This window comes from Papio anubis, chromosome 18 (genome assembly GCF_008728515.1).
Source record: "Papio anubis isolate 15944 chromosome 18, Panubis1.0, whole genome shotgun sequence".
Classification (NCBI taxonomy): domain Eukaryota; kingdom Metazoa; phylum Chordata; class Mammalia; order Primates; family Cercopithecidae; genus Papio; species Papio anubis.
Window position 1 is genome coordinate 16890170 of NC_044993.1, and position 17044 is coordinate 16907213.

At 48.6% G+C, this 17044-nt stretch overlaps 1 protein-coding gene across 1 annotated transcript in view; it reads left to right on the forward strand.

Moving 5' to 3' along the window:
• CALB2 (calbindin 2) overlaps positions 1–9366 on the forward strand; it is a 32097-nt gene extending 22731 nt beyond the window's left edge. Inside the window, exons 5-10 of the mRNA XM_031658633.1 lie at positions 1393–1449; positions 2062–2139; positions 2666–2721; positions 3525–3670; positions 4867–4946; positions 8675–9366. Coding sequence (XP_031514493.1) covers positions 1393–1449; positions 2062–2139; positions 2666–2721; positions 3525–3670; positions 4867–4946; positions 8675–8791 — 534 coding nt within the window. The 3' untranslated portion in view covers positions 8792–9366. The remainder of the gene's footprint in view (positions 1–1392; positions 1450–2061; positions 2140–2665; positions 2722–3524; positions 3671–4866; positions 4947–8674) is intronic.
• Positions 9367–17044: the final 7678 nt, after the last annotated feature.

Below are 17044 nucleotides of genomic sequence, written 5' to 3' on the forward strand. Positions count from 1 at the left end.
ATACCATCGACCTGAGTTGCATGTAGTACAAATCTACCCTTTTCTTGGGATATGCTCCTGTCTTGTAACAAAAAAAAAAAAAAAAAAAATTCAGGACCAAAATTTCTGAGCCCTGTCACCATAAAAATTACATAACCTTGTTTGCTGATGTTTAAAAAGATACCTTTTCTGTAAAATATAACTAAACTCTAAATGTCCATAAACTCTAACACTCCTGACAATAAAAGGGGCACATGCGGTGGAGAAGTGGGGGAGGCGGGGGATAAGCTGTAGGAGAAGGATTAGTGGTTACTGACTCTCAGAAAATCAAGTGTTGCTGCTCTTCAGGTGTGCAGTTTGGAGCTGGGGGAGAAGGGAAGAAAAGTCAGGGGAACAAAACTTGAAAGAGAATCTAGGAGCCAGGCATGGTGGCTCATGCCTGTAATCTCAACACTATGGGAAGCTGAGGTAGGAGGATCACTTGAACTCAGGAGTCTGGAGATCAGTCTGGGCAACATAGTGAGACCCCATCTCCACAAAAACATAAAAAATTAGCTGGGTGTGGTGGTGCACGCCTGTAGTCCCAGGCACTTGGGAGGTTAAGCTGGGAGGATCACTTGAGTTTGGGAGGTAGAGGCTCCAGTAAGCTCTGGATGCCACTGCACCATAGCCTGGGTAACAGAGTGAGACCCTCTCTCAAAAAGGAAGAGGAAGAACAAGAAGAAGAAGAACAAGAAGAAGAAGGAGGAGGAGGAGGAGGAGGAGGAGGAGAGGGGGAGAAAGAAAAAAGAAAGAAAGAAAAAAGAAAAGAAAGAAAGAAAGAGAAAGAAAGAGAGAAAGAAAGAAAGAAAGAAAGAAAAAGGAAGGAAGGGAGGAAGGGAGGGGAAAAAATCTTAGTAATATGTGGCGCCAAACAGACCAAAGATTTAGGGGAACATGGTTCTCCAGGCATCTTTGCCACAGATGTGGGCAGTCCCCTCCCCTGCACCACTGCCCCTCCTGTGGCTCTCCCTCGTCTCCACCAGATGACTTGGTAAAAGGCAGGGATGTCACAGCAGTTGTATACAGGACCATTGAATGAGTTACTTATTGCTGTGTAATAAACTACCCCTAAAACTTAGCAGCCTGAAGCAACAAGCATTGATTACATCCCACTTTCTATGGTCAGGAATTTGGAAACAGCTTAGCCGCGTGGTTCTGGCTCAGGCACTCATGAGATCACCGTCAAGATACTTCCCCTCATTTCCTTCTCTGTGACCTTGAAGGGTCTGGGCTACATCATCTCCATGTCTCCGTCCCCTTCCGATATTCTTGAAGATCAAGACCCTGGCTGGCCCATTAAAGGGGAATGGAAGGCAGGCAGGTAGATTTTGATACGTCTTTGCAAGGAGTTTGACATTCCCATTGTTGCAGGCTTGGCGGAAGTACGACACAGACAGGAGTGGCTACATCGAAGCCAATGAGCTCAAGGTAGGATGGGCCTTGGGGAGGGTGGGAGGCCAGAGTGGCGGTGGGCTTAAGGTACCTGGGGAGGGAGGAGATGTTGGATGAGGGGCATGGGTTTGCGGGCTGCTTAGGAATACTCAGACCTGGCACTGAATTGTTGAACTTGTTCAGAGAAGTCGGGAAATCGGTAACATAGAGCCGCCAGGCTGTAGAGTTCAACCAAACCCAGCTCTTCTGCACCTCCGTGCTCAGAACAGGTGTCCTCCAGGCAATTCCAGAAGATTGGCCTCTGGCTCCTACGTCCACTGCCAAATTCCTCTGACTATCACCCAGTGATTCCCCAGGCACTGCTTAGCTCCATATACTGGGCTCCGAGGAGGCAGAGCCAATCTCTAGCACCTATTCTGTGGGGCAGGGTTGCACCACCAGCTAGTAAAGCCTTTGAAGTCACTCCCCAAGAGTTAAGAATTATGAGGGCCCTGAGTCATAGAAGTGGTAGACCTGAAAACACACACACCCACACCCACACACACACACACACACACATTGAGAGACTGTCTGAATGAGCAAGTAAGGAAATGAATGAGGGACTGAATGCGTGAGTCAGGAGTACTAAAGAGACCTTTTGTGTTGCAGGGATTCCTGTCAGACCTGCTGAAGAAGGCAAACCGGCCGTACGACGAGCCCAAGCTCCAGGAATACACCCAAACCATAGTGAGTGGACAGAAGTGTCCCTCTCCCCCAGGGTGCAGGACTTGGGCCCCAAGCCACTGGGGCTCTGGTGTGCAGGGTCTCTGTTTAAAGATTCTTCAGGCCCAGGGGCAGTGATTCACAGTGGCAGCTGGCAAAAAGGGATGCTAGTTCGTGGCTTCACATACCCTTTGAGGTCCTGGGTGTGAGCTGACTCATGGGCCAATGTGAGCGTCTGTCTCCATGGCAACCTCTGCAGCTCCAGGAGAGGGTGATCTTGGAGAGAGTGGGCCTTTAGTGCCGGCCTGCTGTGCCCCAGCGGCCCCTGTCCCTGAGGAGGGGAAAGATGAGCAGTGAACGGGTCCCTGTGATCCCCCCATGGGACCCCCGTGACTGATTTAGGCCATGTTGGTCCTTGGCCCCCAGGGACCTCAGAGGAAGCATGAGCAGGTGCTACCTGTCCTCCTTGCTGTCCTCTCCAGTAGAAGGGGATGTCAGGTCAGAGAAATTCACAGCAAATAACCCAGGCACCTCTTTCTGTCCCCAACAGCTACGGATGTTTGACTTGAACGGGGATGGCAAATTGGGCCTCTCAGAGATGTCCCGGTAAGCACCTCACCCCCGGGGTGATACTGACTCCCGCAGGTCATTCCTGTGCTACGATCCATCGCTGAGATCCATTGGTGGGAAAGTGACAGGTGCGGGTGTCAAGATGCTCAAGACAAAGCGAGATAGAATTGTGACCGTCGACACCTCACCTTGTCTGTCTCCCTCATTTTTGACCTTCCCCCTGATTCCTTATTATGTATGAAGTGCTCAGAAATCATTTGTGTAACTGCAGGCACTGCCTCTGCCTTCCCCTCTCCCGCTTGCCCTTGCCTGTGCAGTCTCCTCACCTCTGCTCTAACATTTTCTCTGGTCTTTGCCTGTCGGAAAACTTCCTTAGCCAAATTCAGTGAGCTTTGCTCCTTCTTCCCCTTCCCTCATCCACCAGACCTGTACCCTCCTTCCCCCAATGCACCACACACTGCACACCACACACACGCCACGCACACACGCAAAACCACCACACACGCAACGACACACACAGATCCTTTTACGGATACCACGCACCACACACACTAAAACCACACCACACACAACCCACAGCAGGATACACACCGCATGAATACACTACCTGACATACACATCACACACACACACCACACACCATATGCAGGACATCACACACACACGCACCAGGACCACACACCACACCTGCCACACACCGTTATTGCGTCTGGTACACGCCACGCACGCCACGCATGGTTGCGATCACTGTGACGCTGGGTTCTGCCGCCACACACGCCACCTGCTGGATGCATATGTCAGATTTTTGCCTGACCCTTGGATGCGGCATTGTGATACAGGCCTGCCTGGACCACGCGGTACACACTGCGTGTCGTACTGGTTGCCCTCAAACACCTCTGCGGTTCTGTTCACCTGCCCCTGCAGCCATTCACACTGCCTGACCTGCACTGGGATGTACCTGCCGCACACATGCTGCAAGCTACGTGTACGCACACAGTACACGCGGATGCACGCACCGCACGCTGGATCGTGTGCCATAAAGCGCATGCCTGCCACAATACTGGGACCACCACGCGCACATGCGCACCTTTTGCACGCCGCACGCGCGCAGAACATCATGCGCACTTTTTACTGGGGATGCCTGCTCACAGCGCGCACTTCTACACACGTTATGCCTGGACCGCGCTTGCACCCCCAGCCCCATCCCACGCATGTCTGCCTGGACCGCACTGATCAGGCGGGACGCCACGCCATGCGTCGCGTCCTGTCTGCGGGACCACCAGCTTTTCTGGACCTCACGCGCCATGCCACACACACACCTGACACACACACACCACACACATAAACACACACACCACTGCCGCTGGCTGCTGTATATGTAACATGCCTGAGACCTTTTAGGCATGGCCTCTTGAGGTTGTCGATCTCTTCCACGTTTCTGGAGTGGAGTGGCGAGGAGTGTGGGAGGAAATTCATAAGCCCATCAGCAGCCTGGCAGGGCTCTATTTCATCCATGGGAGGCCTTGCTAAGCTTTCCAGGGGCGGCCTGGGCCGTGTGGTTTCTTCCTGCCGCATCTTCTGCTGTATTAGAAGGCAAATGTCATTCTCCACCGGTGGCCTATGGAGCCCAAGGGGTTGGTTTCTGCAGAATGTAGCCAAGGATCGTTGGGAGAAGAGGACTGTGCTTAGAACTAGGGTGTTACCACGCTGTCAGGAGCCAAAGGGAAGAGACACTCAAAACTGCCCTGGTGCCAGATCACAATTCTGCCCAGGGCCAGGTCTTTCTCTGGGAAGTTGGAAGTTGGATGACCTCCATAGCCACCCCTTCCTTGGCTGTCCCCTGCCCACATGACTCCAGTGGTCTTCTTCATAACCAAGGTATTGGAGGTAAACTTTAAATAGCCCCCGGACTCAGGGAGTTAACCACATGCTTCTTGAACCTCATTTATATTTTCAATGCAGATGAAAAGCACCACAATGAAAGGCTACCCAAAGCTTGCGCCCACTGCCACCTTCCTGCCATGACTGGTCAAGGCAGAAGGGACGCATTATTTTGTCGTTACACGATCTGAACACCCCGTTTTGCACAGAGTAATGGAGAGGCTAGACTCTTAGACATCCCTGCAATGGGTCGGGACAGTAGGGGCTCAGGCTTTAGAACTCTGGGTTGACTCTGCTCCCATCCCCAGGACGGAAGCGGCTACATTGACGAGCATGAGCTGGATGCCCTTTTGAAGGATCTGTATGAGAAAAACAAAAAGGTGAGCAGCTGGGCCTGAGGCCTGGCCACCGTCCCCAGGGCACGGGAGAGGCTTCTGCGGGAGAAGAGGGGAGAGGTGCCTGGTTCTGCTCTCTGCTCCCCTCTGATCTGCCACAGCAAGGCAATAGCCATTCTGTGGGTTTGCTTTAGGTTTTTAAATTTCTGGTTGGTTGATTAATTGATGTTTCTCTTTAAAATTTAATTGCAGCAAAAAACACAGGACAGAAAGCTTGCCATCTTCACATTTTTAGTGTACAGTCCAGTGGCATTGAACACGTTCATAATATTGCACATGCATGGCCACCTTCTCATCCTGTAACGCCAAAACCTGTACCCATTAAAAAATAACTCTTCATTCCCCTGTCCCGCATCTCCTGCCAACCACTCTACTTTCTGCCTCTGTAAATTTCACTGCTCTAGGTACCTCATGTAAAGAAAATCGTATAATCTTTCTGTGCCTATTTCACTTTGCATAATGTCCTTGCAGGCTGATCCATGTTGTGGCATGTGTCAGAATTCCCTTCCTTTTTAAAGCTGAATAATGCTGCATCGTATAAATATACCACATTTTGTTTACCCATTCTCCTCTGTGGACGCTTGGGTTGCACCCATCTGCTGACTGTTGTGGGGGATGCTGCTGTGAGGCCATGACAGTGTTGATGTGTGAAAATGTTAGCCTGATTGCCAACCAAAAAAACACTTTCCACCAAGAGAGAGATTTTGGAAGACAGGGGCCAGTGAGAGGGGAAGGGCTAGTCTGGATTGATGAACTGCAGAATCAGGAGCTGGGGGAGGGGTTAAAAGGAGCCACTGAAGAGTTTGTTCCTCTCAAAGAAAAGGCAAAGAAGTGAACTCCATTATTTTGCCTGATGTTGCCTCCTGGGAATACCCTGGGAGACCCTCCCAATGGGCTCAGTTTGGTCCCTGGGTGGAGGAGTCAGGTGGAACAGCAGCCAGGAGCCAAAACTTTGCACCTGTGTTCCTTCACCACCCGGAAAATGTCTTTCTCTGAGCAAATGGTTTTGCTGCTTTCTTTAATTAGATAATGAAAGCCCACAATTACTTGAGTTGTCTCACCACCTTGGCTGACAAGCAAGAGCTAAATTTAATGCTCAATTTCAGGAAAAAATTATCTGCAGCCTCTGAGTCTGTTTATTTCTCTTTCCAAATGCTTTCTGATCTCTTTGTCTTAAATATCATCCTTCATTTGTTTCATCTTTTTTATTTAAATGTTACCTACAATTACTCTTGAAAAAGGCAGAAAATAAATGATAAGGAAGCAAATACTTCCCGGGAAGAAGGAAGTACTCACCAGGTGTTTGAACTCGGCAAACCTTTTTCTTGGCACTAAATTCTAGGAGAAAATTATGTGTGTGCCCTGATGTATCCAAGGAATTTTGGGCACCACAGTGGAAAATATCTTTACGTGTAATTGTATGAATGAGGCGTAGTTTGTCTTCATGAGACTCTGCCTTATACGTGAGGTGGATAAACCCTGAAGACATGCATTAAATCTCAGAGTGACCTGAATTTCCTGGTCATCAACTCACTAAGCTCTTCCTTGGTTCACACAAAGGGCAGCTTGTGGTGCTGCACAGCTTGACTCCAGGTGTGGAAACAAAAGATTCTGCTGTTGGGATTCAGAAGCCACTCTGAGGGTCAGAGAGCAAGAATATTAACAAAGCTATTTACCTGAGAGCCTTCCACCTGTACCAAGTTTCAGATTTGGCGCCTGAGGATTGAGAGAGTGAATGAGTAAAAACAGAGAGCTGCATGACTCTAAATCACAGCACCTGTGCTGGAATGGAAGGGCCATTTTTTGTAAACCCACATAGATGCACGCATTCCATTTGGATGGTGCCTGCATGGAGTGTGATAAGCGTTTCTGAGCAGATTAATGTTTGAGGCACCTGGAGGGGACAAGCTGATGGGATTGAACTTCAGTAGTTCTTAGCACTCCTGAGGCCATGGCAACTTGCTAGAGCCTTCCCCAGGTTTAAGTGAAACTTATAGAAAGTAAAGCAACCCCTCCCACCATGCTGCTAAGTCTCTCGCTGCCACAGTTCACTGTGGAAGTTGTCCCAAGCTTGGGGTTGATAGATGAGGTCCCTTCCTTGGCTCCTGATTAAGTGGCAGATATCTCAGGTGCATACCAGTGTTATGTGACATTTCCAAGAACATCACAACTTAGGAAAAATGCCTCTCAAAGCTAGACATGCTTGCAAAGTGCCCTCGGGTTTTCATGGCACCAAACCAGAAATTAATGGCATAAAAAGAGAAGTCCTGGCACAATGGGAAAAAAAGACTGGCCTTCAAGCCCTGAGAAAGAGGTGACAGAATAGTGCATAGTGAATCATTAGACTTCAGGGCTCATGATTAGATTACAGATATTCATGAGCATGACTGTACCTCACTTTTCTTATTAGCAGGATGGAGATAATGACCCATCAGCCTAGAAGGGAAAAAAAATTAAGTATCTGCCAACATTTTCAGTACAAAAGAATAAAAGTAAGAAGAACTGGGTGTAGTGGCACCCACCTATAGTCCTAGCTGCTTGGGAGGCTGAGGCAAAAGGATCGCTTGAGCCCAGGAAGTCAAGGATGTGGTGAGCTGTGATCACAGCATTGCATTCCAGCCTGGGTGACAACAGGAAGACCTTGTCTGAAAAAAAAATTAAAAAAAAAAAATAAGTAAATAAAAAGGGACGGAGTGGGGGAGAAGTAAAGAAGGAAAGAAAGAAAAGGTTGTTTACGTGATTTTCCAGTGTTGATGATGACCTTGCTATATTTCAGACCCATTGGTTATTTGTATCCGAAGCAATGATTGTAAAGCATGGATTTAACATCAGGTATATCAGGTGTTGGTATTTAATATGGGTCTCCATTTATATGAGACAATGGGCATATGTTCATGGCTCACCTGTCTCATTGGCCACTAAACACCACAAGAAGCCAGTGAACAAGAAGGAGGCTAGCAAGCTTTATTGTTGGAGAAGCTGGGATTTAGAATTTGTTGCTTAAATAGTGGCTGGGTGCAGTGGTTCACACCTGTAATCACAGCACTTTGGGAGGTGGAGGCGGGAGGATCTCCCGAGGTCAGGAGTTCGAAACTAGCCTGGCCAACATGGCGAAACCTCATCTCTACTAAAAAAAAAAAAAAAAAAAAGAAAAAAAAAAAAAAATGAAAACATAAAAAGGTTCCTTGCTTAAATAGATGAGACTTAGGAAAGAGTACTCCAGGAGGCTGGAAGGCAAGACCAGGGAGCTTTCCTGGCATTCTCTTCATCACCAGCAGGGAGCCAGATTGGCCTTGAGTTAACAAAGGCCCAATGAGGTCGAGGAATATATACAAGTTATACGTAGATCATGACTGTCACAATAACTACCTTTTATTTTTCAAGTGCTTGCTGACGTGGCTTATATTCATTCCCTCATATAATCATCGCAACACCTCAATGAGGCATGAACTTTTAGTGTACCCATTTTACAGGTGAGGCAGCTGAGTCTCAGGAAGGTTGACTACCTTCCCCAAAGCAGTGCAGCCAGTTAGTGAACGAGAGGCTTTAACCTCCGTCTGTCTGACTCCAAAATCTGTGCTTTGCATTCATCTAAGCCACTTATCCTGGGATGAGATGAGGGAAAGTTGCGGGCGTTTGTGAATGTGGATGTGGGCTCCTTGGGTTGGGGCCATCCCCTGAACCTGCTCTTACCCTCTCCCTGTATCTCCTAGGAAATGAATATTCAACAGCTCACCAACTACAGAAAGAGCGTCATGTCCTTGGCAGAGGCAGGGAAGCTCTACCGCAAGGACCTGGAGATTGTGCTCTGCAGCGAGCCCCCCATGTAAAGTGGGGATGGGGGCTGCTTCTCCACCTCCCCCAAACCCTGCTCCTGCTGCCCTGATGCCTCTACCCAGACCCAGAGACCATGAGCGCCCCACCCCCACCCCTGCAGCCTGCACACACCTGCCTGCAGAGCAGGAAAGGAGAAATGGAGGATGGGCCGCTGGGGGGCCGTCCTGAGCCCCCTGCACCCACCCCTGCCCAGGCAGACTACTCTGCCTCAGTGGATCACACACACGGAAGGTGATGGGGGCATGGGTGGAGGATCCCTAATTCTCTTCGCTGTGATGCATGAGCTCCCTCGCTGTATGATTTAGGCTTCTATGTCCAACAGAGTGAACTCTTCCCTCTCGCTCCCCTCTGCCAGTCCCCCATGCCACCACCCACCCCAAACTTCCAGGTTCCATCCGCCACCTTGCTAATGGTGTAGCTGTCCTCTCAGAACGCCTGTGTGTGGAGGGCACCCGCCCTTTCCTTGCCTTTTTACTTGGCGTGCTCCTTTTCTCTTTGGGTTTCTTGTTTACCAAAGAAGAGTTTACAGACAATAAAATGGAAAGGTTCTGCTGTGGAAGCTTACCCAGTCCTGTCTCGTGGTCAGCTTCTCTCTGCAGCTAGCAGCTCTGCTTGACAAAGGGAGGGCCTATTCTCACATGGGTGGAGGAGGGTAATGGGACCCACCTAAGTGGGGCATAGGACCCTCAAGACTCTAGGGCTTTCACTCACCATTCATTGCCTGTCTCTTCACCAACCTGAGTCACTTCTTTTTTTCATGTTTGTTTCTGTATCTCTGAGATTATAACATAGCTTACAAGTTCATGGAAGTCTTACTATGGGTGGTATTAGTATTGTGCTCAACAGTTGACCTGGAGTATCTTTATTAATCCTTTGAGAGAGATGCTGTGATTGTCTCCATTGTCCAGGCAAGAAAACTGAAGATTAAAAAGGTTTTGGGCCTGGCGTGGTGGTTCATGCCTGTAATCCCAACACTTTGGGTGGCCAAGGTGGGCGAATCACCTGAGGTCAAGAGTTCAAGACCAGTTTGGCCAACATGGTGAATCTCCATCTCTACTAAAAATACAAAAATTAGGCCGGGTGTGGTGGCTCACACCTGTAATCCCAGCACTTTGGGAGGCTGAGGCGGGCGGATCACAAGGTCAGGCGATGGAGACCATCCTGGCTAACACAGTGAAACCCCGTCTCTACTAAAAATACAAAAAATTAGCCGGGCGTGGTGGCAGGTGCCTCTAGTCCCAGCTACTCAGGAGGCTGAGGCAGGAGAATAGCGTGAACCCGGGAGGCGGAGCTTGCAGCGAGCCGAGATCATGCCACTGCGCTCCAGCCTGGGCAACAGAGTGAGACTCTGTCTCAAAAGAAAAAAAAAAAAAAATTAGCCAGATGTGGTGGTGCACACCTGTAATCCCAGCTACTTGGGAGGCTGAGGCATGAGAATCACTTGAACCTGGGAGGCAGAGGTTGCAGTGAGCCAAGATTGCACCACTGCCCTGCAGCCTGGGCAACAGACTGAGACTCTGTCTCAAAAAGTAATTTAAAAAAATAGATAAGTAAGTCAATATATAAATAAAAAGGTTTAGAAAAGAACCCTGGCCAGTTGGGGCAGAGCCAGGGTATGACTCCAGCAGATTGGATCCACTTTATACCAGTGGGGTAACTACCACTGGGACTAGGTGATTTCCACCAAGCAGGAAGGACCTCCAGCCAGAAGCTCTAGACCACCAGAACTTAACATCTCCTCCTCGAAGTGCAAGTTACCCAACACCCGATCCCATGCCTCTTGGTGTAGGGCCAGCTTGGGTCCACAGAGCTCTTAGATCCTAGAATAGAGAGATGACTGATTTTTTTTCATGCTGTCACATATTGATTGTCTACAAGACATATTTTAACAACACTACGTCATTTAATCCCACAACAGTCCTACAAGATGGATACCATTTTCAGATAAAGAAACTAAGGCTCAAAGACATTAGGGGATGGGGTCAGGGGAAATTAGGGACTCAAATTTATTTGCCTCCCTCATGTCTCAGGGCCCCACGCTTCCCCCACTGGCATCCTTACCTTGGGGTAGGAGCTTTGCCTCTGCAAACTTGCAGCCCTTGTCAGTTCAGCCATATCTGCCCTTGGACCACAGGAGACGAGGAACTCCTTCCAGGTCATCCTAGAGGTCTTCTTAATCTTCATGTATGCTCTTAATTGTATATTTGTAGTTTTAAAAATTCTCAGTTGGTCAAGGTGGCTCACATCTGTAATCCCAGCACTTTGGGAGACCAAGGCAGGTGGAGGGCTTGAGCTCAGGAGTTCGAGAACAGCCTAGGCAACACAGTGAAACCCCATCTCTACAAAATATACAAAAAATCAGCTGGGCATGATGGCATGCAAATGTGCTCCCAGCTACTCGGGAGGCTGAGAGTGGGAGGATTGCTTGACCTGGGAGGTCGAGGCGCTGCAGTGAGCCAAGATCACGCCATTGTACTCAGCCTGGGTGACAGAGTGAGACCCTGTTTCAAAAAATAATATTTTTCCTTATGTGTACTCTCTAGAGCCACAAGAATGATCCAGATGACCCCACAATCTTTAAATTCCTTTTGGTTGCCATAGGAACTAAGTACCACAACCATTTGAAGCACCATTTGAAACCTCAGTGCTTTACCCTCTATTTTCCCTGTCCCTACCAGTAGTCATTTGAGGATTTGTGATGACACCACCTGTGATGAAGAATCCATGTTCTGTTTCCCTCTGACAAAGAGGCCATCCCTGTCTTTCTTGAGTGATTTATCAACCCAACCCCAGAATATCCAGATCCTGTTTCCTAGGGCCATCTCCAGTACCAGTTACTAATTCAGTGTAGATCCCCATAGGAAACAGACTTCACCTTCCAATCATATTCAAGGAGGATTTGTTCACAAACAGCTTTTATATACATGTGGGTGAAATATAAGGGACTCATAAGGGATAGTGGTGAACCAGGGACTAGTGACAGGGAAGTTGCTGTCACTACACTTAGGCCCAAAGGAATGAGAGGAACCCAGAAAGGAAGAGTCGTCCAGGGAATATCACATGTTCTGTTCAAGCACACAGCCAAGCCCAGGTTAGCCCTTATGGAGTAAACACATGCCCCCTCCTCCCTGCTTCCTTCCCATCTCCTTTTAGGGTTCCACATTGCCTGAAGCCAGAGGGCAAGGAGCCTACTAATGGAGTCCACACAGGCCAGCCTCAAGGACAGAAAACAAGCAGGGAAGGGTGGGGAGTGATGAAGAGGGTCAGTGAGGACACACCCAACATACTCAGAAACTAGAGACACCAGTTGGCACTGAATATGTGAACCTGAAGTTCTGGAAGATGTCAGGGCTAGAAATATGAATTTGTAAAACATCGGTGCAAAGATGGGTTTTAAGGTGGTGGGAATAGCATGAGATTCCCCCAGGAGATACTAGAAAGGACGTCTGAGATACGATCTCTGGGTCCTCCCATAGTGAGAGCTCTGGAAGGGAAAAGGGCATGGCCAGGCAGGCAGAGAGAAACCAGGAGGATATGGTTTCCTGAAAGACAAGTGAAAAGTGGTGTCTGAAAAATGAGGTAAGTGATCAAAGGTATCAGATACTGCTGAGATGTATGAGGGCTGAGATTTCAAAGCCTAGTTGTCTCCTTATCCAAGTCCTCCAAAAAGATAATGGGAACTCCTAGAGGTGGGGGCTGTATTTTTTGAGCAGTGCATGGCCACAAGAGTGCACAAATGAATGAATGAGTGACTCCACCATCAGGGAAAGAGGGTGGGTGAACTTTAGAAACCCTTTAGGGAATGATAAAATAATAACAACTCCAAGAACCTCGGGACATGAGCTAGTCAGAATGTTACCTTTGCAGTAGTCAGGCCTTTGGAAAGTGACAGAAATCCAGGTGCAACTGGCTCAGGCAAAACAGAGAATTAGTGGATAGAAGCTGGACTATCTCATATGTCTGGAAGGGCCTCCTGGACAACCTGAGCTGGGAACTCACATACTGCCACGACTCTTCTCTCTCTTGTTTCTGCTTTGCTGTAACTGATGGCTTTATTTTCTCAAGCTGATGTCTTCCATATGGCAGGAAACATGACCTTAGCTGGCTATATCCCCACCATCTAGAATGATGCCAAGCACACAGTAGGTGCTCAATAAACATTTGTCACATGAATTCATTGGCTCCAAGCTACACATCTGGCAAAGGACTGTTTCTCTTCCCTTAGTTCTAGTTCAAAATGCCACGGAGAAGGAGCTCTAATTGACCCACCTTTGGTCACATGTTCACCTCCGACCAATCACCCATGGCCAGCAGGCGGGGTGATCCTCTTAGAATCAGACATGTGGTACAGGGGATGGGAATTTCAAAGAGTAGATGAGTGATCCAGTCCCCAGCAGGGAACAGTGGTCACCCAACAAATCCCCATTTTACAAATGAAAAGAATCGAGGCCATAAAGTTTAAGTATCTTTCCCCAGATCACAAGACCACCCAGAAGGAAAGAGCTGTGCAGAGAATGCCACACGTTTAGCTCAAGCACCGGAGTCCAGGTCTTCTTCATTCTTGGCCCGCTAACAGTAGGAAAGGATTGAAGGAGGAAAGGGCAAGACAATAGGAATTCACATGTTAGAACTTGAAAACTCGGGGGAAGGGATGTTGGATGCATATGGAAGATGGGTGCATATGTCAACACGTGGACATGTATGTAAGTGAACCTGCAGGAGGGAACAGGATGCCCATGTCAACATGTTGGCATGTATGTAAGTGAACCTGCAAGAAAGGACCAGATGCATATGTCAATACATGCGCATGTATGTAAATGAACCTGCAAGAGGCCCCGGGATGCATATGTCAATGTGTGCACAGGTACACAAGTAGCCAACAAGGGGTCTGGCAGACCACTCAGGACTGATGGTGGATGTGGACGGGGCACGGGATTGGGCGTGATACATACAGTGAGACTGAAACTTCATCCAGAAGAAACCCTTCTTCCCAAGGCATATTTGCGTCCTGTTGGAGTCATAACAAATTAGAAACTTCTCAGCCCTCCTTATTCTAGTTCTGGGTAAGGATGAAGAGAGAAACAGAGGGAACGGGGCTGTGTTTTGACTCTTGTGGGCCCTGGGCAATTTTGCTTTGGTGAACACCTTTCTCCATAAAAAGTATTGTAAAATATACTGCATGACTGAATTGGTATAAGGATGAATATGTTGATATTCTGTGCTAAAACATTTTATTCAACCTAAGATGTCATCTTTCCTCAGCTTTTAAAAAGAAATTAGGACCTTTTTGTGTGTTCCTTAAAGTGGCCTGGGTGCTGAGCATGGCACTGACTAGATCTGATGGAGAAGACAGACCGGAGAGGGAGTGGCCATTACATTTTCGGGTGGGCTTTGGGTCAGGAGCCACACACACATATAGGCAGGGACTCTTGTTTTGAAGGTATAGTGGCGAGATGTAGTTCCTAGCTAAAGCCAGGAAGAACATGTGGGGTGAAGGTGTCTCCAAGTGTCCTATCAGGAAAACTGCTCAGGAAATAGAAAATGGCCCAGCACAGAGAACCATGGACTCCCTCAACAGGGCTGCTCTTCTGATGATCAAAGTATTTTGGACCTTGACTTCATGCCCTGTTTTGTTTTGTTTCAGGGTAATTGATGGCTAAAAGTTGAGCAGATAAAAGCATACACACAAAATATTAAGAGACTAATACACAGTGATACCTTTAGAACAGGTTTTGGGGTCACATACCCTGTGTCGGGTTCTCTCCTAAGCATATTCCTGGGGTTGGCTAGCTTGATCCTCATACCAGCCCTGTGGGAAAGGTACTACTATTGTCTTCTCTTTATAGAAACAGTGGTACAGATCAGCAAAGCAACTTACCTAAAGTAACACAGCAAGTCAGTGGTAGAGTCAGAATGCAACCAGAGGTAGTTCGATCCCATGTCTTGTGTTCACAGTGGCTGTACTTTTCAGTACAGGGGCTGAATAAATAGTAGAGAGTGTTCATTCACCTCAGATATTTATTGAACATCTGCTATGATCTAGGCCCCAGGCTAGATGCTAGGGACACAGTAGTGAAGGCGACCATCTCTGGCTGCTGGAAGCTTAAAGACTGAGAAGAGGAAACCAGAAACGCAGTGTGATGATACTAGTGGGTCCAAAGAAAGCCCGGGAAGAGACTTCTTACCTAGATTTGGAGTAGGGCTGAAGTCTGGACAAGGTGATGAATAAACAGAGACCTGGAAGTAATGTAGGATTTGGTCGGGAGAAGGGGTAAAAGCAAAGAAAACCATCTCAGGCAGTGATACGGTTTGGCTATGTTACCACCCAAATCTCATCTTGAATTGTAGTTCCTGTAATCCCCATGTGTCATGGGAGGGACCCAGCGGGAGGGAACTCAATCATGGGAGCGGTCACCCTCATGCTGTTCTCATGATAGGGAGTTCTCACAAGATCTGATGTTTTATAAGGGGCTTTTTCCCCTTTTGCTCAGCACTTCTCCTTGATTCTGCCATGTGAAGAAGGACAGGTTTGCTTCCCCTTCCGCCATGATCGTAAGTTTCCTGAGGCCTCCCCAGCCACGATAAACTGTGAGTCAATTAAACCTCTTTCCATTATAAATTACCCAGTCTCTCAGGTATGTCTTTACTAGCAGCGTGAGAACAGACTAACACGAGCAGGAAAAAAAAAATAGCATCAACAGTGGCACCAAGGCCAGAGGTGGCCTGGCTCATGTCAGGCAACTTCAAGCCGCTCAACCCAGAGGAAGCTCAGAGGGAGAAGCAAGAAATAAAACTCAAAGGGTAGCCAGGACCAGCTCATGAAGGGCCCCGCAGGCCTGCTGGGTCTTTGGACTTTACTCTTTCCCCAGCCTGCAGCGTGGCTGCTTTTCCCCTTCCAGGCTTGGCTCAAATGTCACCTCTCTCGTTGAAACCTGATTAGGCTGCAGCCTTCCACCACCCCCTACGCTCTACAACCTCCCCTGTCATATTTTTCTCCATAGGACGTTGACCATGTGAGATAGGTTTTGGCGGCTCTGCCAGTAGAAGCCCACAAGGGATTGCTGGCTCATGTATTGCTCTTCCTGCCTACATCCACTGAACCTACACACCTAGGAGTACCTGCCCCTTTCAGGGCTCCTCCTCACCGAGTACCCCTCTCCTCCTCAGAACAATCAAGTCTCAGGGGCCAAACAAGCTGTGGAGGGCTGAATAATCCCCACCAAAGCTGTGTCCTAATCCCGGGGCGTGGTGAATACGTGATCTCACATGGCAAAAGGGAATTAAGGTTGCTAATAAGATGACTGTAAAATAGGGGGTTGTCCTGGCTTGTTTGGGTGGGCCAATGTAATCACAGGGGCCCTTCTGTGTGAGGGAGGGAGGCAGAATTGTCAGAGTCAGAGTGACACGATGGAAGAAACCCTCCACCGGCCATAACAGGCTTTGAAGATGGAAGAGGTGGTGTCTAGAAGCTGGAAAAGGCAGGGAAGGAGACTCTCCCCTGGAGCCTCGGGAAGGAACACAGCCCTGCCGAGACCTTGATTTCAGCCAAGTGAGATCCAGTTTGGACTTCTGACCTCCGGATCAGAAGATGCTGCCTTGACTTTTGGGTGTATGTTCTGTGGCTGCCCCAGGGCTCACAGGAACTCAGGTACTTCCACATTTGGAAGTCCTTAGACAAGGTGCCTACCAGGTACGCCCTTTCCTGCTTAGCGAGCGTAAATCCTCTGAACTGTATGCCAAGGAGCAGCTGTGCTGAGCTGACCTGCACATACCAATCCCACAGTGGGGCAGACGGGGGCTCCAGAGACTGCCCAGAGGCCTGGCTCAGTGTGCTCCGTCCTCCCCACATCTGTCCTTAGTTTCCACTCAGAGACCACAGTGGGCTGTGGGAAAATGGCCAGACATCTCTTTTCGGATCTCAAATCCCCCATCTGTAGAATGGGGAGCTTGGTACAGATAGCGTCAAAGTGTCCTTCAGAATCTTACTTCCTAGGCCATGCACCGTGGCTCACACCTGTAATCCCAGCACTTTGGGAGTCCAAGGCAGTGGATCACCCGAGGTCAGGAGATCGAGACCAGCCTGGCCAACATGGTGAAATCCTGTCTCTACTAAAAATACAAAAAATTAGCCAGGTGTGGTGTCTCGTCCCTGTAGTCCCAGCTACTCAGGAGGCTGAAACAGGAGGATCACTTGAGCCTGGGAGGCGGAGGCTGCAGTGAGCTGAGATCACGCCACTACACTCCAG